The 23,269-nt window shown below is 38.3% G+C and overlaps 2 protein-coding genes across 3 annotated transcripts in view; one reads left to right on the forward strand and one right to left on the reverse strand.

Annotated features, from left to right (window-relative positions):
* Positions 1–10,888, forward strand: part of SGSM1 (small G protein signaling modulator 1) — a 171,203-nt gene extending 160,315 nt beyond the window's left edge. The window contains exons 24-25 of the mRNA XM_075214427.1: positions 234–401; positions 1,804–10,888. Coding sequence (XP_075070528.1) covers positions 234–401; positions 1,804–1,892 — 257 coding nt within the window. The 3' untranslated portion in view covers positions 1,893–10,888. The remainder of the gene's footprint in view (positions 1–233; positions 402–1,803) is intronic.
* Positions 10,889–13,044: 2,156 nt separating this feature from the next.
* On the reverse strand, positions 13,045–23,047 carry LHFPL7 (LHFPL tetraspan subfamily member 7). 2 transcript variants are annotated; one of them, XM_075192351.1, is made up of 4 exons: positions 22,856–23,047; positions 20,326–20,574; positions 18,364–18,502; positions 13,045–13,484 (listed from the first exon to the last, which is right to left on the reverse strand). In XM_075192351.1, exons 2-4 carry the CDS (start codon positions 20,533–20,535, stop codon positions 13,225–13,227), a joined length of 609 nt encoding a protein of 202 aa, XP_075048452.1. In that variant the 5' UTR covers positions 20,536–20,574; positions 22,856–23,047; the 3' UTR covers positions 13,045–13,224. The 2 variants fall into 2 exon arrangements, with proteins under 2 accessions (XP_075048452.1, XP_075048461.1); XM_075192360.1 differs by lacking the exon at positions 22,856–23,047 and having other exon boundaries at positions 20,326–20,676.
* Between the last annotated feature and the right edge of the window lie 222 nt (positions 23,048–23,269).

Consider the following 23,269-nt stretch of genomic DNA (forward strand, 5'->3'; position numbering starts at 1 on the left):
TGTCAGAAATAATATTCTAACCCCAACTGCCACAACTATAGATAGCAACAAACCTCACAAAAGCCCCAGTGCCTGATAATAATCCAGTGGAAATTGGTTGGATTATTATCCAGCAAGCTTTATCCAGCAAGCTGTAAATGTGTTTGTGTAGTAAAAGAACAGCGTAATAATACTGTTTTACTGAAACATGGTAGTTTTTGTTGTTATCTATAACCCGTCACTCTGTTTAACAGAACTGGTGTATGATGATGTGTTCTCAGTATGGGAAACAATCTGGGCTGCTAAGCAGGTGTCATCCTCTCACTTTGTCCTCTTCATTGCCTTGGCACTGGTGGAAATTTATCGTGACATTATCCTGGAAAACAATATGGATTTTACTGATATAATAAAGTTCTTTAATGGTAAGTGCTTCCCAACAGTTATTGATGTCTTTGTCATCTGGCTTTCAAAGGAAAAATATAACTATTTTTATTAGCTTTTAAAAAAACTCTTTTATGGAATACATTGAGAATTCAATGAAATATGTAACATTCTGAGTGTCATTGACAATGGACTAAGCACAACTATAAGACATTAGACTCTAATGCCTAGAAATCATGAAAAAACATGCTCATGTTGTCCACTTGTTGTAGAAAATACAAGTCACTATAAGAAAAAATCCTGTACTGAGTTCCAAAAAACCAAACGGTTAGGTCAATTTTTGAAATGTGTTAATGTAAGTCTCACATTCAGTGCCTTTTTAAGGCATCATTGGTCCAGGGCAAATAGAACATTATTAAGCAACAAAACATGGGGGATAACTTGCTACTGTATCCCAAAAGTAGAGTCACAAATGTTCTCAGAAAAGCTTAGAATTTGGTTAGGCAAGATCAGAGCTCTGTTAGGACTCTAAAAAGAGTTAGAGCTTCAACTAGGTTTACTTTTAGGATTTAGGCTTCAAGTTTGGCATAGTCTTATATTAGGTACAATGTTATAGTTTAGATGGGTTTACATTTTGCATATGGGCTATTGATAGGCTTTGTGAGGCTATATAAGACTGCTAGGATGAGTAATTTTTTATTTTATTTTTTTACATATTCATTTTAATGTATATAACCCTGTAGTTCTTAGGGCAAGTAACAAGCATAAAAGAAGCAACTTCCCAAATTAAAACCAGTAATTTCTTCACCATGGGCTGAGATAGAATCTCTTTTACGGCTTCTGCAATCCTGGCTTGATTACTAGGAAATAGTAAGGACCCAGGGCAAATGTCCCTTTATTAAATCGACCCTGCGCACATCTACAGAAACTGTGGATATTACAGTACAGGCCATAAACTTCAGGAGGTGTCTAGTGACATGGTCTCAGCATTGTCACCACTGATTGTATAGACTGATAGAGAGCCTTTGCAGATATATTAGTACATTCACCTGCGGTGCACTGCATGGTGGTGTGTTCACTTTAAAGTGTATGCATAGGGAATGCTTGCCAAATAGTCATCAACAGAGAAAAGCAGTTACAATACTCACAAGTATTTTAACAAATGCCAAAATGTCTATAGCTGGTTGTATTTTGTTCACCAGAAGATTAATGCACCTCGTTCCTATTTTCATATCTCTTCAGGGTAGAGCTATGGGGCATAGGTCCCTTGCAGTTCCACTAGTTGTGGAAAGTCTGCATCATTGAAAAGACTGCTCCTTTTTAGATCATTTACTTAATCCATTTACAGTGAACATAACTCAGAGTGTTGTTTATTATGTGTATGCCAACATGTCTTCCTTCCTCTGCCTTTGCTGTCCCTTTTAGCTGTGTTCTGTGTTTCAGAAATGGCAGAGAGGCACAACATAAAGCATATCCAGAAGCTTGCCCGGGATCTTGTCTATAAGGTCCAGACACTGATTGAGAACAAATAAAGGGGCCACCAGAGGGAGAAGCACAGCCACATCCACCATACCTGAAAACTTCCACTGCCATGGAGCCCTGGAAATCATTTTTTCAGCAATGCAATCAGGTCCAAACAGAAGTGAAAGGGTTATACATTATCTCATTCTCCAGATTATTTACCTAAGTAAGTGCCAGAAACTGAAGCCAGTTCTAGTAGCAGAGGAAACAGCTACTACAAGAAAGGGTTTCCCTTTGTTTTCCTTATTTAGCTTTTTTTTCCATTTGGCCTTGTTAGTTTATTGTTAAACCAAAGACCTCAACACAGGATTGCTCTTCTTGCTGATTTTAGGTTTTGTCTGCAAATGTTGGTGAGTGTGAACTCACTAGTGAATGAGATGACATCTGGTGCATTTAAACACACTATAAGCAAGGGGTTTGCAAAGGCCATAAATACAAAACTCTTTACAAAACACATATTAGCACAAACAGAGTACATTGTTTTATGTTTCCCTCATCAGTGATGTTGCCATTATTAGGTGAGTTCCCTGTCTGCTGGGACCAGCTGCTTATCACTGTATGCAAATCCCCCAGGAGGGGCTTGTGTTCTGCCTGTCTGGAGTTACAGCATTTGCAGCTATTTACAATATTACTTACTATTATTTGGCTGCTCAGCTTTATCATTGCAGGGAAGATTTATAGGCACAATCTATTGGAATTTAGCAGAGAATATATATATATATATTGAAATTATTTATTTTTTATTGAATTTATTGGTTTACATTGATTTATGTTTCTAAATATACAGTTTGGGAATGATTGTGGTTATCAAAAAACACTAATTAGTTGCTGAAAATAAAGGAGCCAGTTGCAAAATGCTTTACAGACCATACAGCACTGAAAGATTGAAATCACCAGCGCCCTGCAGATCTCGGTGACATGAGATGCAGTTTGGCAAGAAGGGAGTAGTTAAGTTATAATACAAGAGGGTTGTATTGTTCAGTTTTATGTGGATAAGATCAAGCCTGACCTTTTTCCTCCTTTTCCTGTTTATATTACAGTACAGAATCAGCTGCAGTATGGCTTAACTAAAGCAAGGATTATTTGAAGCGGCAATTCACACATAAGCCATACATTAAATACGATGCTTTCATTTTAATGGCCCTAAATCTAAATGACAATTTTAGAGTTGATGTTCAAAAGTGATTATTAAACATGTTATTGAAAAACTTTACGTTTAATTAAGTGTCCCAGTGGAAATTGCAGAATTTTGACAGAGTGGATTCCAACTTCACTTTTTACCAAAATATTCAGATTTAATGTATATATACTCTATAAATACTACATACACTATACATAGCACACATTATAAATATGTATTGATTTGGAAAAGACACTTTTTTGTGGGGAAAAAAGTAGCTAGTGCTAGCACTTGTGTAGTACTCAAAACGGCAGTGCCACCGATTCTCTTCCTAATTAATCTAGTGAGATAATTCCCGGCACCCATAATCCTCCCTGCACTTACCTATTTTGCCCTATAGAGGCAGCCGCCTGCCTGATTTCAGGAGCAACAACATGTAAATAAATACCTAAAAACAGTTATAACAATGATTAATGTGGTTCTAATTGTATTTTATCATTTACATGACATTTTTGTAACTTTGTGCAGCTTCACTTCCGCTGCTACCTCAGGCAGCAGTATAGCTAGGCACTTGTGTTAATGAGGATGACTCAGATCAATTTATGTAGCATTTGATGCAGTATATCCTCTGTGCCAGTTTTGCTATAGTACATATTGCCCACAGAATGCATTTGTTCTGAGCACTTTACAGTTCCGCATTTAATGGAACTCAGAACATACACATTAACAACTTTAAAGTAGCGGTAATATATTTCATGCTAGTGACATTATACATAGATAAAACCGATGTGTATATGATATCACAACAGACTACTCAGCAGAAACAAAAAAACAAATACATTTTATGGCAGCTTCCCTTGAATAATCATAAAAAACTTTAAATAAGGTGAGAAAACAGCCGTCGTGTATTACAGTATGCATACATCTTTACGTGCTTTTAAACATCATTCCATCTCTCATAAAGGAAACATATCAGTTATTTCTTTTGTACTGTAAAATTTTACTTTCCTCTGTAATCAGAATACCAGTTAAAGGGTCTGTTGGGCATCTTCTAACAGGTGCAGCAAGAAGATTTGCCGAAGTTGTTCCAAGTGAGGATTTATGGCCATTAACTGAATGATAGTAAGCCTAGCCTGGGAACAATCTCACCAATTTGTCTTAAATTGTTTTCATTTTGTTTTTCTGAATGTGATGTATCCTTAGGCATAATAGGACACTTGCAGGAGGGACTGACCACTCTCACCACTATATATTTATGGAGCCTACATATTGGTCTGTGACATCAGCTAACTTGTTCAGTAGCTGTAATTACTGTTTCTTGGCTACATCATACTTTTATAGAAAATTCTGTTGAGTATGACATTTTGGATTTTGACTTCAGGGTCCTTGAAGCAAAGCAACTTAGCGTAATCGGTGTTAAATATGTAATCATGGTTCTGTAACTCTACCACATAATAGTCCGCTAATTATCCTAGGCTGTTTGAAAGAGTACATTTGTGTCCTCAAATATCAGTGTTTTTGAATAACTTATGACAAGGATTAAAAGTATTTATTTATTTATTCTATTTCCTGTACATTTCTGTGTGTCCTTGTAAAAGTCGGTGTGTGAATCATTTTATCTCTTAAGTGTTGCAGACATATCTAGTAAATGTGCTCTGAGGATTATGTTTGTGTGAAGAGAAGAAAACACAAAGTGGTGTTATTTTTCCAAGCAAATCTTTGTTTTTATGACTGGATCACAAAACATTTACTAAATGTATTGCCTTTATCTATACGTTATCATTTTAGGTGATTATTTTGTTGCATCTACAGAAACTCTGCACAACATTTTTGTAATTGTTTGTCCAGACTCCAAAAATTAATTTAATTCCCAAATATCAAAAAACACTGAGCATTAGAGCAACTATGCAATACGGCAAAACAGTTCTCTAGATCACAGTTACTCCAAATACTCTGCAATGGGGAATGGCATTGTTCAATGGCAAAGCATCGCAAGATACAGTTTCATTACAGAAAATGCATTGACTTTATAAAGATGAAACTCACCACAAAGTAGAGGCTTTAGAAGCCTGCTGGATTATCAAACAATTGTTCAAAAATAGACAACTACAATTTTCAGACACTGTATAACATATGTAAAGGTTTGAATGGTTGCTGCCATCTGCTGTGAGTGAAATGTCATTACCGCAGTTAGGCTGAGTACACACTACAGGTTTTTCACCTGATTATCGGTCCGATCTCGGGATAAACCCCCGTTTGGCCCTGCTATCACATCAGTGTGTACGCTCCCATGATCAACGATTATCTCTCCAAAGCACATCGTTTCGTTTCATTTGATTTTATAAACGGACTAAAAATCTCTATAAACGATCTAACGATTTTGTTCCAATTCTGCAGCGTGTTTGCACTCACAACCAGCAGTGTAGGCAGATTTCCATAGAGTTTGCAGATTCACAATCTTTTCAGCTGATGGTTATGACAGATGAGTACAGATCTGAGGGTAAATCTTGTAAAACGTTTACAGTGTATACACATGTCCGGCATGCTGATCAGGACTTTCAGTCGTTGGTAAAATCATTAATGATATTGCATCAGGAGATATCTTCTGTAGTGTGTACCCAGCCTTAATCAGGAAATGTGAGTGGGAGGACCAATCACAAATTGCAATCTTTTGGTCAGGGCTATAGGAGGAATGGACCTGCTACATGCACACACTTTTCACAGGGATTCGACTAGGGAGAGGAACTTGGTAGTAAAATGTTTTCAGATGTTGATAATGCAGCTTTAAATTAAATATGTCCTAATACTCTCAAATATCTCATTTTGTATCCACACAAGTGACTTGCCCCAACACGATACTCTGCATTCACCAAACTTTCTAACTCCAGCAGAGAATGTAAAATTGTAACTATAGTACATGTCAGTTTGTACAGATGTGTGGATATGAAAGGTCATTTCTAAAAGTGCACAAAATGCAGTCCACAAAACTTTTCTATTTGCGCCAATGCAACTTTTTGTCCGCTATATACATGCATAGGTGCACGACCACAGGTCTGGCTAGAAATGCGCATGGTGGAAAGAATGAAAGCATCATTTCAATGTCTGGCCTACTAACACTTTGAATCCATTGCCTTCATTAATTTAAACTTTTATGGGGTTTTTTCTAAAATACTGCTTCCAGCCTCATTTACACCTTAAATCATTCTTGGAAGTGAAGGAACATCTGGGCTGTCTTTATTATATGTGTCACTTTTGTTTATTGAAAATATAAAACAAGTTCTGGTTTCTACCATCTTGTAGGAGATATTACAATATGTTTCTTTTGAAAACAATATCTCACAGGGGCGCACGCAGGATTTTTAAGAAAAAACAGAGCTGCTGCGCATGAGGCCGCGCATGCGCAGCAGCTCCATTTCGGCGGCACTGCACTGAACAGCAGCCACGGAGCTGTCAAAGAAGCGTCTGCGGTGGTCCTGTATTGTACTACAATACAGCACCACCACGGAGGGGAGGGGTTTCTGGAGAACCAGAAACTCCCCCTGCGTGCGCCACTGTCTCACTAGGGTAAACAGTTTTGCATGTTGGTATTTAACTAGGAGTTTGTTGGTCTAGCCTGAACTCAGCAAGGTTTCTCATCAGAATGTGCAACATTCTTCACCTCTGCGGACATCGCCTAGTGTAAAATCTACACGTTGCATAATATCACAAAGATATGCATACAAATAGGAGCAGAGCAAATTATATTTGCCCTAGAGGGGTTGCATTTTTGCAATTTTATAAATCACCCGTATTGAACTGTATTTTATATACAATATTGATATACACTTAGTGGCCACTTGATTAGGTATAACTTTTTAGTACTGGTAGGACCGTCCTTTACCCTAAAACAGCCTGAAGTCTTTGTGACATGGATTCAACAAGGTGCTGGAAACATTCCTAAGACATTCTGGTCCTTGTTGACATGATAGCATCGCACAGTTGCTGCAAATTTGTTGTGTCACATTTATGCTGCAAATCTTCCATTCCACCACATCCCAAAGGTGGTCTATTGGATTGAGATATGGTGACTGTGGAGGCCATTGGAGTATACTGGACTCTTTGTCATGTTCGTGGAACCAGCTTGAAATGACATATGCTTAATCACATGGCCCGTTATCCTGCTGGAAGTAGCCATTAAAAGATGGGTAGGCTGTGGTGATAAAGGAATGCACATGGTCAACTACAATACTCAGGTAACTGTGGCATTTAAACAATGCACAATTGGTACTAAGTTCCAGTTTTTGCCAAGAAAACATTCCGCACACCTTTACACCACCACCAGCCTGCACCGTTGACACAAAGCAGGATGAATTCATGTTGTTTACACCAGATTCTGCCCCTACAATCTATATGTTGCAGCAGAAATCGAGATTCATCAGACCAGAAAATGTTTTCCCTTAAACTGCCCAGTTTTCTGCTACTAGATGATAGGAGTAAAACCTGTTGTGCTCTTCTGCTGCTGTAGCCCATCCACTTCTCTGTGCATTCAGAGATGCTCTTCAGCATACCACTGATGTAACACATGGCTATTTGAGTTACTGTCATCTTCCTATCAGATTGAACCAGTCTGGTCATTGACCTCTGGACTTGTCTCATTAACAAGAACTTCCACTCACTGGATGCTTTTGTTTTGTGCTCTAAAGACTGTTGTGTGTGAAAATCCCAGTAGTTTCTGAGATGATCAAAATCACCCCGACTGGCACAGCAATCATTTCACAGTCAAAGTCCCTTAGATCACATTTCATCCTCATTCTGGTCTTTGGTCTGAACAACATCTGAGCCTCTTGACCATGTATGCATGCTTTTATGCATTGAGATGCTGCCACATGATCGACTGATTAGATTTACACAGTTACCACATTGCAGCTTCTCCAGGTCACCTTGTATTCAGGGTTACTCATTAACTGCAGATTGTGATGTAAACTAGCAGAAATTATAGAATGAATCATGCAGGTATTTACTCAGACCATGATTCACAAACCTCCGTAATGCTATGTCATATAATTAGTCATGCCAACATGAACCTGTCCAAACATATTCAAGCCTATTTAATAAAGCAATGCAAAAGCTAAGTGCAAACATGTTCATCATTGCTCTAAGCAGCTAGAACAATTCAACAACAGTAGGATTAGAAGCTATATAAGTTTGCTAAATATCATAAGCACTTATATCCTGTTTGTAAGTTATGCCTACAATATCTAGGTATTTTCTTTTGACATTTTTTTATTAGTTGCTTATAGTTTATAGGACATAATGTTAATCACATCATTATTTGGCACAATCTTGTGGCTGTTTTGCGAAATGCTAACGACTATATATGGAGCCTACTTACATGCAAAAAGACACCTTGCACACAGATTGTTCTGTAGACAACATTTATACATTTCCTAATTGTGTAATATTTGAGATATGTTTTGTCACTTCCACCTCTTCTTATGCTAATGAGGGATGGGGTTTTGTCAACTCCACAACAAAGTGTCACTTTATGTATTTTTTCCAACTGATTCCCGAAGTAATCACTAATTCCTGAAGTAAGAAATGATCCTGTCTAAATATAATAGGGAATGACTACAACATTTCTATTTTCTTAGGAAAACACAGAATTTAATGACCCAAAAATTACTTTTTCCATCCTAAATAAAGATTTGTTAATAGAGTAAGGTGTAAAATAGGACAGTAGTTCCATCGAATACATTTTTACGAGCTTTTTCAATTATTTGATGTTGTATAGGTGAGTTGCTTCTGATAAGTGAATGGTGCACATTACATAACAGGGCACTCTGATCACTTTACATACAAGTACAGTGCTTTTCCTCTATAATGCCAGGGAACTACTAAGTATGAGAAGACATGGAGCTGTGAAATAGGACAGATCTGTGTTATGCAGAAACCATTGACTGTAAAACAACATGACTGAGAAGATGAATACACTATTTCCCTAGAAAGCATTCTACAATACCTCAGTGTAAGTGTTCTGAAGATGCAACAAAATAAATACTATATATTTTCTTGGTATTATGTGAAACATTTCAAAGTGGTAATGATTAATGTTTTCTAGAGTGCTATTCTTTTAGAGAGTGTTGAGAATCTGAATAATCTTCTATAAAAATGTGCCACCGTTTGTTGAGTTCTGTTTAACCAAGACCAAAACAGTATAACATGACCTTGTATCATTATTTCTGTAGTTCACAAGTGGCAGCAACACAGTACTGCCTGTGCTGTTGTGGTCACAAGGCTTTGATTCTTTAATAACCATAAGTTTGCTTACTAGAATCCATTAGTGGGAAAGAACAACTAAAGTACATAAAGCCCCAGTGCTTTGGAGCAGAACAGCTCCATATGTAATATTATTATATATAACGCACCTCTGCCCAAAAACAGAGCAGAGCAGACCTCCAGGAGTGTGTCTCAAGGAGCATGGGAGGGAGCAGCGGAACACAGTGCATTGCAATGACTAATCTTCTTACCAAGCATACTCGGTTTTTCTCCACCCAGACTTGAATCTCATTTAAATAAGTCCCACAAAAGGGAGTACATAGACAGCTGTTATATATCTAATTTTGTTTTTTCCAATAGTCTTCAGAAACTGCTAGATGTGAACTTCTATATCAGAAATCAATTGTTTTTCTATTAAAAAAATAAAAGCTTCCAAATTGACGCCTTTACATGAATCCTATAAGCCCGACATGATATTATGAATATAGTCTGGGGCTATAGGAATGGTAACCACCTAAGGCAGGGCTGTCCAGCTGGTGGTCTGGGACTATGGCATCCCTCCACCTTTTTGTGAATTTGAACTTCCCTAAAAGCCCCATAAACCTAGTTAGATCACATTATTTTTTAACACATAGTTATAAAAGAAATGCAACCCTCTTAATGGAAGTTGTTGGACAGTAATGGACTAAGAAAATGGAGAAAAAAACAGTACACTCAATCTTGAAAAAATGTCACATAAATAAACAATGACCCATATGTTCCTTTCCTTGAGGAGTTTAGTGGGGCTGTGCCATGAGCTTGGCTTCAGCTTCCTATTGATCCATGTGGTCTCATATGCAGGGCAGTAACTTTGCCGGAGATTCCCTACGATACCAGTTGTTCTAATGTGAAAGTCATTTTGCTATTTTCAAACATTTATAGATGCGAAATACGACATACCTTGACATAACTTTAGAGACTTGAAATTGTATGCACCCTTGTCAACTAACTTACATTTTTCCTTAATATTGCATAAGAAATCTGAGTCTCAATAAATTTAAAACAGGACCTCCTGCTGTTCTCTCATAGATCACACGCTGACCCAAATATATGCAAAAATCCTGAAACCTTCATGTGGAATTACTAGTAAATAAACTTGTAGACTAGATTTAGCTTTGAGGTGCTTTGTGTCCTTTAGTGGATCCCACATTTCATGTGTTGCTGATTTGGTCTTGTAATAATGCTATACATACCATGTGTGTGTGTGAATATAATTTGTTTGTCCTATTTATGTATTTATAAATGTATACTGTGCTTATACTAACACAGTCAGCTGTGTAACCAACTTTTTTTGCAAAAGTCAATTTTGGAAAATATTGAAAAGTTTGATAGACATTTTAATGCAGCATTATAAGCGAGAATGCAGAAAGTGGTAGGTTACACCTGTATATTCTTATATTTATTAGTAATACTGATTTTAATATTTAAGCTAATGTCTACAGAACTCAACCATGGTAAACTTTTTATATTATTTTATTCATATTTTATTTTTATGTAAATTTCTCTGTACTGTTGTTCAGAGAGTCAAATTACAAAAATATATTCTACATGGTATATGTATTTTCAAACAAATAAAATTCTTTGTTGTTACTAGCACTGGCATTTGCTTTTTATTATGGTCGTTAATATCTAATTTGCTGTATCCAATCAAAACCAGCATGTGGCTTAGCTGGTACAACACAGTTCAGCTGTCTGCAATGACTTAGCCGAGTCTACTGGTAATCTTCTATCACTGATGTACTGCAATACAGTACTTACTGAAGTACTACAAGATTCGGCATCACACATGCACATGTAATTATATTGTTAACATTTAAAAAATAAAAATACATGGCTCAAAATAGCTGATCTACTTAAAATATTGAAGATACTTGTTAATTTTAAAGAAAAAGCTGTTCACAGTGCTTTGCAGGCTTAAGAGAATGTATCGTGCACAAACAATGTGTATGGGTTTCATCTGTGTTACTGTCAGGTAACCAGATAGACATACCTAGGTGTGGTTGCATTCCTCCCTCTTCCATGTACATGACAGATATGAGTGGGGTCTTTAACCTGTTTAGTGCATTTCAATCTATAGGAACTAAACACATTTCATTTGTTTAAAGAATAACAAATATTTGAGAACTATATGGTTATGTAATTCTCAAATAACTTACTTTTCTTGCCTGTATTTTATATGCTTTGTTTATGTCTCTGGTCGTGTGAAAGTTTAACTAAAATGACTCCGTGATATATCACAAAAGTAAATCATTGACATCTGAAAGTCACTGTTGAGAAAGAATGTCTTCTTAGATCTATATAAAATATCTCTACTCCTTGTGTTATGTCTCCATGACAAAATTATTGTATGTATACAGTACTACTTAGTTTGGTCTTGTAAAGTGTGATCACATGTACTCAAGCTCAGACTGACCCACAAGGGTACCCTGATAATCCCTGGTGGGCTCCCTCGAATAAGTAAGAGAGCAGAGACAATGAAATGCCACTTCCGCAACACGCACCATTCTACAATGGGAGAGGTTAGCGATGGTTGTGGGGACAGACTCCGACTGGTCCACTAGGGTACCCTATGGACCCCACTACCACCGAGCTTAAAACACTAGGAGCAGCAGGTAGTCAAAGGCACAAAAACAGGTAGGTAAGAGAGGCCTGGAAAAAAAAGTAAGGAGTAACTAACAGAAGCTTTTGGTTTATCCAGGTATTGGGCATGGAAGGAAGAGATCACTCATGGTTCTTCAGCCCCAGAGGTAGGTTACCAGGAATATTCTTCCAGGAAAATATATTTTTGCTTAGGAAAGGAACAGGATAACGTGCTACAGAAAATACTGAAAGCAGCCAGCTTAATGATGTCACAAGATGTTTCTCAGGAGCACAGTGAGCATGCTACTGCCAGTACATGGGCAGGTCACACTTACATCAATACTTATGAATATTAATAGCTGCCCACAAGACGATTAGCTTCATGCTGGCATATAAAATTGTGAACGTATGATAAACTATACATCTGTAGCACACAGTAAATGTTAACAAATGTTTAGGTATGTGCTGTTTGCTCAGTCATCTGTTTAATATGCAGCCGTGTACAGGTGTCAGGTCGGGATTATGACCCAAATCTAGAGTTAATCAGCTAGATATAAATTTATGAAATGTGATATCACGGATAAATGGGCCTATGTTATTCTGTGATATTCTGTGCCAGTATCCATCAAGTCATTTACAAAACTATGACTCTATGAGATAAATTCGTCACGTCTAGGGAGTAACAGTGTGTCTTCTAAGAGCTCCTGCCATGAGCTTACGTCCTGTCACCTGAGTAACGTTTGACACGTCACAAGACATCAGGGCTCCAATTTATATAGGAAATATCTAATTCATCCTAGATTTACTGCTTATAATTCATATTATTAGTAACTAAACACATATTCCTAAATAGAAAAATGAACGGCAACCCATTAGTCACATAAAACTGTCTTTTCTGTGTTGGGTAGGGATCCAGTTAGATTTAAAACCTATCAGATAGAGTGCTGGAATGCTGTGTGGCCCCTTACAGCAGCTTCCAAGTCACAAGTGAGCTGAGTGCGGTTTGTGACAGGTAAAAGTAGTAGTTCCTTGACAAATTAGTGGTGCTAATTTAATAGATCAGGAAAATCTGTGTCCCTGACAATTACTTACATGTATTACATACAATGGCATATAAATGTTTCACTCCTTTAATACATAAAACAATGGGATATCAAGGATAGGTGCAACAATATTGAGCATTAACACATGAATTGCATAGCATGTTTTTTGAATTGTAATCCTGGCCCTACATCTTTTGTAAAATACAATACACGACTTGTTAGTTATAAAAACTTCTGTATCACATGTCATAGCTGTGGAACTATCCGCCTTTTTCTCTTACAGCTGGACATTAAGAAAGTAAAAGGTTAGTACATGTGATCCTCGCAAGCCAAAGTACGCTGTGTTAATTCGGACCTTAATAATTTTGTCTTCATTTCATTCAAATTGTAACGGCCAATAATGGGAAGGAAACAGGAGAACATTACTGTAATAATGGCCATCATATAACCCCAACCAAGTAAGCAGCTCCCGGTCTTGTAGGCAAAGGATGAGCCACAGATCTGATTTGCAAATGAACAACGAAGGCTGACAGGATATAGGAGCAGACCCAGGACTGTAATAGCAACTGAAAATGGTAAACAGAGAGAAAGTATTATAGTCTGCTAGTACTATATACTGATTTTATTAGACAATAATTTTTATCCTTCGGTAGTTTTACAGAAATTGTTGTGTTGGCAATAGCAAACAATCAGATTCTAAGGGGATTATTCCTGTAAAATTACTTCCAGGAAAAATGGATTAAAAAAGGTGTGACAATTTTTTGGCATAAAACTACATTATATGCTATAAAAATATGTAAGAGTGATGTTTCTCTAAATGTGGTTGTCTTAATTTTTGGTGCTAAATCTTTCTCATGAATGTCAAATTCTGTTAAAATAATATTAAAGGTATTGTCCACAATTTCTTCTTAATGAATCCCCCATATGTAAAACAAAAAGAGATTGACCCCACCCCAATATTACAACATGCATAAATATGCCAATCTAAACCAGGAGTAAAACACTTGTTAAAACTAAAATGCTTTTTTTTTTAACATTTATCCAACAAGCTGCTTTGCTGGTGTGAAGTTAAGGAGATGCAATCTTCGAGTCTTTTTTTTCAACTCGGCCATTCCTCAGTGCCATTCTGCACTTTAATTGTAAATTCACATTTCATAGAAATTGTGGACTAAGAGCTAAGTCGGTGATGGACAATTTTGTGACCAAATGCAGATATTTTGTGAAAGAATTTTGTAAGTCGTTAGCTCAAAGTAAGCAATGCCTAATGATCAATCAGAAGTGACCAATGAATAGAAGCAAAACTATCTTGGTTTTGCCTGGCATATTATTTTTCAATTTAAATGACGTAATTCCACATGGATTCTTATAGTTAGAAAATAGGAGCTCAAAACTGGATCAGAGCATTATCACATTGAGATAATAGGTCACGTTGGCAAGTTAGTTTTCATTTTTTTTTATAAAATGAAGTTTCAGTATACACTTAGCGGGGTTCAATTTTACTAGCATTTGTAATGCAAAAAATGTGCACCTCATGAAACTCTCTGCTTGTTTGCTATGTGCACATATATGTGCATGACCACATGTGGCCAGGATTTTCTGCCATGTGATATGGGCTTGTAAGCCTAACCTGTGTGTGAATGTGTTAGGTGCATTCATGGTTATGGCTAAACACTAGATACCTGTGCTCACATGGCCCACTCCCCTCTGCATGTGCAGCAACTCTATGTTTTTTTGGGGGGGGAAACCCCATCTTAAAAATCCTGCGTGCGCCCCTGGGGGGGTATGAGATGCATTGCGGTTGTGACTGGTTCTCCATGTTTGCTGGTAACTAGAATCCTTGTGCAAATGACCTGGTCACTAAAGTGCACTGTCGTCATCACTGGGAGATTGTCCGGTAGTTATCTGCTCACTATAGTGCAGTTATTATCACCGGGAGGTTTTATGGTAGTTAGTAAGTTTGGCTTTTTGGGGGCTTTTTAGGATTGGTTTGGGCTAGTTTTGGGCTTGTTTTTCACTTAGCGGTTGCTTGTTTTTCATTTCAGAGTTGGCAGCCCTGGCATGAGACGCGAATCACATGACAGTTGCTGTCCTATATGGCCAGAGAAGCTCCAGAGGCAGACAGAAGAGTCTACTACACAACAAAGATGAAACAAGGTAAGTGTGAAGGGAGGGGGGGCAGGTATGTTATTAAAATGTATGGGGAGGTATGCAAATATAATAAGCAAAGGAAGGGAGGGAGGTCTTAATATAATGGGGGTGGGAGGTAGGCTGTTAATTTAATGGAGTGTAGGTGGTGGCTAAATCTATAATGGTGCTATTTTATTTATGAGGTGTTGGTTATGCAATTTAATTTAATAGTGGGGCATATCAATTTAAAAAGGAGTGATGGAACCTTTATTTAAAAGCTGGGGTATTTGGGACTATTGATTAAATGTGGGGCTGAGTTTGGGGATAAGGGGTATTTGTTATATGTGGATATGAATTATGTAATGCTGAGGATGGTTGTGGGAAATTATTATATTTATTAAACATATATGCTATGAATTTATTGCTGGTGCTGTTTGGAAGGAGGGAAATAGGTTATTTATGAAATGTGAATACTAATATTTTTGTGTTGGAGCTATTAAACATGGGTGCTTTTGATTTAACGCCTGGGTTGGTTGGAGTTTCCTAAATTTCATGTACCCATTTTTAGGGCACCAACATTCCAGGATCCAGACAAGCAGCAACTGAGCTAAAGATACTAGTGAAAGTGACAAGAACAGGTAGGAGAGAGCATGACAGTCTGCCAACTGTCCTGAATCTGGTGGGGCAGTCACGTATTTGGGTGACTGTCTCGCTTAGTCATGATTTGCACACAACTCTGCCTTCACAAGCAGTACCACTTCACACTTCACTGCTCCTGAAGTCAGAGCTGTGTGCACCTAACAGTAGTACACACAGTATTACCTGAGTATTTGGCTAAAAGTTGGATAAAATGATAACCATATAACATCATAGAGCCCCTCATATCTTAATTGCCCTGGACCCCCTGAGCCTTAATCCAGCTCTGGTTAGCAGGAGGGAGCGGATAGCTGCTCCCAGTCTCTGGACAGGACACAGCCTGCAGGGCAAGCCGAGGAGCTCTAACTCTCATGAGATTTGGTAATCTCATCAGACTAAGGGGCATATTTAAAAAGCACCGCAGAAAATGAAAAATAGTTTTTAATCCTTATTGCATTGATAAGGATTGAACTATTTCTTATATTTATTAAAAAATCTCTACAGGAACAGCCGTTCCGAAAACGGCTGTTCCTGTGAAGTGTAACACTTACCTTTACCCTGGCTCTTCACTTGCGGGCTTGATTGCGATCTGGTTCCTGCTTTGAATCCCTGTGCACATGCACTGAGCGATAAATTGGGCATGCACACAGAGAACCCTACTGTGCAGTGTGAAGAGCGAACAGTTGTCATGTGACAGGGAGGGATCACACGATCCCTCTGCACATACGCTGTCCAGCTCTGCTCTTCGGAGCAGAGCTGGACAGAAATGAAAAGTGAAGAAAAGACCAATTACGAATATGTACGCCAGCTTCATATACGCCAGCTTTAACATAACAAGTTTCCGAAAATTAATAATTTTCGGAACTTGTTAGATTACGTTACGGAGCAGTCATATTATTTTACGGTGACTGCTCAGAAAAACTAAATAGAATGCAAAGCAGCAGATATCCACGATATCTGCTGCGATGCAACAATCATACATTTGAAGAATCCCCCAAATTGCGTCTGAATCACGGTAAGTGTCTTTTGGGTAAATTACACTAGTTGATAAATAGTCCCCCAAGAGCTTCCCTGCTCACTCTACAGGAACTTCCCACCCTGATGGATGTCAGCAGCACCAGAAGCATAGATAAGTACAGTGGGCTGGAGGTGTCATAAAGTGCCTGGGGGGATGGCGTGATGTGACTGGAGAGGGCGCGATAAATATAACACAGTTTCTTTTGTACTCATCAACAGAGGTGGGTCTGTGTGCTTTAATTGCCAGGGCTGATTTTTAGTCCCAGTCTGGCCCTGTTAGTGGCTAATACATTAATGTTGGGGCTCAGTGGAGGAAATTTTAAGACTGTTAGTTTATTTTTGAGGCTGATTAGGGGAAATAGGCCTATTTATTAAATGGCTGGGAAGGGTAAGAGGAATGTTTATTAAATGTGAATAATACTAATGTAATAGGGGAGGTGAGGGAAATAGGCATTTATTAAAAGTGAATGCTATTAATTTAATTTTGGGACTGTTGGGAAGGATGGAGGCCTATTTAATAAACATAAAAAATATAAATTTAATGTCAGGCTGGTTGGGTGGGGTAAGAAGCCTAATTATTAATGTGGGTGCTGTTGATTTAAAGTCCAGCTTATTGGGGGGAATGAGGCCTAGAGAGTTCACGCATTGCTAGACATTCTAGGAGATGAATATCAACTATCTCTTTTCCAAAGAGGGTCACAACATCCAGGATTTTGGCCAAGCAGCAACTGAGCTTAAGACAGCAGCAGCAGCACAAGGTAGTCCAAGCTGCATGAAGAGGTAAAGGAGCAGCACAGTCTAACAACTTTCACGATTCTGGTGAGAGTGTCCTGATTTTGCGGGAAGGTCCCTCACTGTCTGGACTTTGTCCAACTTCACGCAGCTGGAAGGCTGAGCTGTGTGCACCTAACAATGCACGCTGCTTTTGGAGGTGGCCTCTACTATCTTGTCAAAAGTTCTCTCTTTTGGCCGGGACACTAAAATATCTAGTCACTCACAAGAGATACAACACTGAGAAACAGAACTATCCCACCTAATTCAGGACAGTTGGGAGATGAATTATGAGCTGTAGTCATATTTTGAAATTCAAACACGTGTAATACACATACCTCCCAACATTCAGACAAAATAAACCCCGCTCCCGTTCAGCCCAAACTCCTCCCACAATTGGACAATACTTTTTTTGCAGCCAGTGAATTGGGATGTCCTGCCAAAATCGTGACCGTTGGGAGGTATGAATATATGATATAGATTTATGTGGTTAATACTGAAGAATCATCATGTTTTGACTACATCTAGCATTAATAGCTGAAAGCTGGAGCATTCCACAACATATTTTTGTTTATAAATCAGTATTAGTTTAGTTACTACAATCAAATAAATAAATACTGTTTAGGGAAGTGATGGCGGTCCTATGTCCCAAGATCCTTCCTGCTATATTGTAAGATTTGTTTACTATAGCTTGTATAAAATGTCTGTGTAGAAGTGCACGTACATGTGGGGATATGTGCACCATACAAAAGTGTAAATGTCACATAAATTACCAACTTCATACCAATTTAGTATCTCCACTGATGGGGGGCAGAGGTAAGGTCAATATGGTTCACAAGACTATTTCAGATACTTATTTAAAAAAATAGATAAGGTATTGTTGGGTTTTAATACCTGCAGTGATCTGTGTATATCTGGCTGGAGTACACACCCTCCTCTGACAGAGCCCCGCTGGTATAATAGTCCATGACAAAACGAGTAAAGCTCCAAAACTCAGCAGCAGCCATCCCGCAAATAGTATCACAGCTGTAATCTAAAATGAAGACAGCCATAATTTCACCAATAGTCAGGAGAATTGTAACAAACCCAGCTGTGTATAGTTTTGGGTATATAGCTCCTGCTCTCAGTGCTTCTGTGTCATCTATTTAAGCATTCTCTAGTAGAGTCTGTGACATCACTGGCCCTAGCCCTGTGTTTGAATTGACTGAATTGTGGATTTCTGCAAAGCAACTCTGCCTAGCTGTCAGTCACAAGGCTAGATTTACTAAGTTGCGGGTTTGAAAAAGTGGGGATGTTGCCTATAGCAACCAATCAGATTCTAGCTGTCATTTTGTAGAATGTACTAAATAAATGAAAGCTAGAATCTGATTGGTTGCTATAGGCAACATCCCAACTTTTTCAAACCCGCAGTTTAGTAAATCTAGCCCACAGTCTGCTTATTTAGTTAGTGTGATGCTCTCCTAACATGGCATGGGTATATGTAGATCTTCAGTTCTGTCATTTCTATTATTCAGCTAAGTAAAATATAGCCTATGATATATATTAATGTAAAATAGATGCTTTATTTCCTCTTTATGTATCTAGGTTCACATTTTTATGTATGTCTGACTGGCAATTCAGTATTAGTTAAGCCTGATAAAGACATCTCTTGAAAGCTTTCCCTAATAAATATGACCAAACACTACATTACTTCATAACCATAGTTGAAACGAAAGCAATATTCAAAAGTATTTTGCTATTCTGTGTTGTTATTTTCACTATTATTGGTTAAATTTCATATGATTCAGAACTACTTCAGACCTGATTTTTACTCCAATGCGTGCAGTGCCCCAATTCTTCAAACTATATCCACTGCCCCAACTGTTTAGCAGATTCATGAGGTGACGTCTACCATGCAGAAGAAGCTGTAGGATAGAGTTTCTCAAACCTCTCCTCAACTACACCCAGCAGGTCATACAGAGGGAGCAGTATTATTTTCTATAATGATCAATGTGTAATTTGTTTAACAAAAAACCCCCCAAGATAATGGATAAAATCAAACCTATGTTGTTCCCATATGCTCACAACACACACACACACACACACACACACAAATATGTAACCTGCCAGGTACCATACTATCAGCTTGTTCGTAACCTACAATTGTCTTAAATGTGACAATCCCAATGCCCCCTTATACCATTGTATATGGGAATGCCCCATATTAAAAATTGTGGCTGCCAATCAAAAGCTTTGCCATGATACACCTAGTAAATGTTGTCCCATTATCACCAGAACGCAGTAGAAAACAACTCCTCAAGATCAATCTGCTGCAAAAAACTACAAACGTGACCCGGATGTGAGGACCGAGCAGTTTTTGGGTTGCTGGAATATAATATAAGAGTGCCAGGATGAGCCCCATTGCTATTCACTAAGAGGCTGCTTTACCCATGGAGAGAGAAGGTTGACATATTTTGCAGGCCCAATTCCCCTACAGAATTCTGACCTGTGCTGGGGCTGGTTTTACATTGTGGCAGGGTACCCTGTGCTGCTACAGTGTGACCAGTAATCATACATGCTGATGGTCATCAGAAGCCATAACTCAAACACCCCCAAAGATGTGGTCTGCTCTAACAAGGCTCTAGATCTCTAGCGAGTGTTCACACACTCCCACCATAACCTCTCAGGCGTGGGGGTTTCAAGTGCAAGTTACATTTAGTATTTTAATAACGCTTTTGCTGTACATTGGAATTCTGAAAAAATATTGCAGTTTAAAGCATATGAGAGATACTTTTGAGAAACAGTGCTCTAGAGCATTTGAAAAACAATCTAGTGCATAGTACATTGTAGCATTATTGGTTTCTGGTTTCTGTTTACCTTCCAAAACAGATCAGGAATCTCCTCCAAAGTCCTGAAAACAATACAGGTTTGATTACAAGGAGAAGGGATTTGCCAGCTGCACTGAACAAAGACCCCAAAAGATGTGTCATCATTTTTAAACCATGCAGAAGACATCAGGCTGAATCCTAAGATGATGGATAAAATAATGGATAGAGCTACCCAGAGAGATCCCATACACGACACCATCAGGAAAAATGATCAATGAATCCAGCTATTCAATATAGCCTGCAATGTAAAAAAAAATAAGGAATACATCAATGTTAAAAGTGTGGTAATATGAGTATTAAGTTTAAGGTCTCCTGAAGTTCTGTGAAAATATGTCCCAAAATCAACCTATGAACCACCCTATTAGCAGCCGTTTATTCAACAGCAAACTTTCTTTTACCTGTGTCATCTGCTTACATGTCACACATTTTCATTACAATATCTTTTATTTTTGTTTCACTCTATGGAAATAACAATACAAGTAGTAAGGAGTTGTGGTTTGACCAAGATTAGATTTTAGACATCACCTCTCTTTTTAAGATTTATATCTACATAAGTAAGGAAGACTCTGTCCTCTAGACTGGCTAGAGGAGAAACGGACTGCACATGATCAGAAGAACTTTGTCCACTGGTCCACGCAGTTCAAGACCACATTAGGTGCAGTCTTCCCACTAGCCACCCTGTTCACATAAACCACTTAGGGTAGGTTCAGTAGTATAAGTGCCTATTTGAATTTATGGCAGGGATGTAAACCGCTTTATGCTCTGTATAAGTATATAATATTGTCTGTGTGTCTGTGTACAATATCATTACCTTTTAGAGGTGTTCTGTGTGTGTGTAACACACCTTTGTGTGTGACAGATATTTTACTTAAAAAATATTTGAGTAATAAACATCATCCTGCTAAAATCCTGCTTTGTTCTATGACGCTCTTATCAATCTACCAGATGTCCTGCATTGAGCACAACGTCCTTTCACATAGATGTGCGGACTTCAAAGTAAGCAAAGTGGTGCTGCAGCAACTACACACTGCACAGGAGCAACCAATTTTAAGTGACGAAAGAAACCTGGGATTGCCAGCAATAGCCTCCTGCATCTGGGGACACTAAAACAGTCTGCAGTTGACATTTACAGTCAGTGTGTAGCTGGTTTGGCCAAGAGACACCATTAGGAGTGGCAGAGTCGGATTAATCCGAGGTCTAACTGGGCTAGAGCCCAGGGGCCTAGGCCATCTAAGGGGCCTGCCGATATTCATCGGGGCGGGGGCGGGCTCCGACTGTCATGTCATAGAAAATGTTATGCTGTTAGCTGCCTGTCGTCACTGTAGTGCTTCCGCGGCACACAGTAATCTCCTTACTGAGGAGATCCCGGGATAGTGAGACTATGAGTCATAGCCTCACTCTCACGAGATCTCAGTAAGGAGCTTACTACACCGCAAAAGCACTACAGGGGGTGACAGAAGAACTTGGGTGGGGAGGGGTGGGGGGTGGGGGGGGTTCACAGTACCCATAGCCTGGGGGCCTCCATTCCCTTAATCCGGCCCTGAGGAGTGGTCAGCAACAGCAAGTTGCAGACATCACGGAAACATTATCCAAACTTGTAACCCGATTGGGTGGCAGAGTAAACCTATCATATCACACCAACTTTTTAAGCTTATACCTTTATATCTTCCTTATTACTATGTTTAGTTGTATAAAACACACAAGGCTCATGTTTTATGTATTAGTAAATGCATATTTAACTGTAAGGTAATAATGTGGTCTGAACATTTTTTCCAAGATGCAGAATAAAGATAAATGAATATTCCTCTATGGTTGATTATTTTATAATCCCTTCATTCTTCCCAGCTGCAAGGTGACTATTTTCTGAAGGCAGCACATCTGTTCTTTGCTTTCTAGGGTAAGCGCTAATTCTGCTTTATTTGTTGAGAATGTTACATAATGTTTTGCTACCAGGAGAAACAGATGGTCCTGACTTCATGTGTGAAATACATTATCAGTATGCATTGGTTTATTTTAATGAGAGCATTTATCTGACGATGAAGAAAAAGACGAAATTACAATCTAAACTGTATTTTATTACAATAGAAAAGTGTAAGCCTACAACTAAGGTATAACTTTAATTGTTATTGATTTATTAAAAAACAAAAACAATTCATATTTACATGCAACAATGCCTGTTTGCTGCATTCTAAACAACACTACAGGTGTGGCAGCACAAAAGAGGAAACTGTTTCACTGATAACTGTTTGACATTTTATAGTTGGAAACAATGTTGTTTGCGTCTGTTTACATCAATACAGGTTGACTACTGACATAACAGTAGATATAGTATATATGTGACTGTAGTGTTGAACTACTCTTAGCTATATAGTAGCTCTAGTTTCATACGGATATATATAAATATGCACATAAAACATGTAATCTACACACAATAGACTGTACTTATTATATTATAAATTATTACGTATATTATATGGTTTACAGACTTTTTCCTCTCCAATTCTCCCCATACAACTTACTTTCATCCATTGATAATTCTATACTGTGTCCTGTTTGCTTTCTGCTCATACAGAGTGAACCACACGACTGAGCATGAGATCCCAGAAACACTGTTCTTGGGTCTAGTTTATCGTTGTTGACTTTTCTACTTTCTGTTTGCTTTTCTGGTGCAGAGGAAAGAGGAAAATGACCTTCAAGCACGTACATGTGAATTTAAATAAATATTTGAGTCGCTACTTCCACCTTTTTTACGTTATGTTTACCCCTCTTTAGGTCAGGGCCCTGATACGATGATCAGTTGTATCTCACTAATAGGCAAAGAAAAAATCAGTTGACTTGTATGGAACATTCCTGCATGTGTGGCGGCAGTTTTAAACCGCCCCACATCGCCAGTTTCGTGCTCCAAACCGCTGCATTTACTATAGGGTGGTTTG

This window comes from Mixophyes fleayi, chromosome 1 (genome assembly GCF_038048845.1).
Source record: "Mixophyes fleayi isolate aMixFle1 chromosome 1, aMixFle1.hap1, whole genome shotgun sequence".
Taxonomy (NCBI): domain Eukaryota; kingdom Metazoa; phylum Chordata; class Amphibia; order Anura; family Limnodynastidae; genus Mixophyes; species Mixophyes fleayi.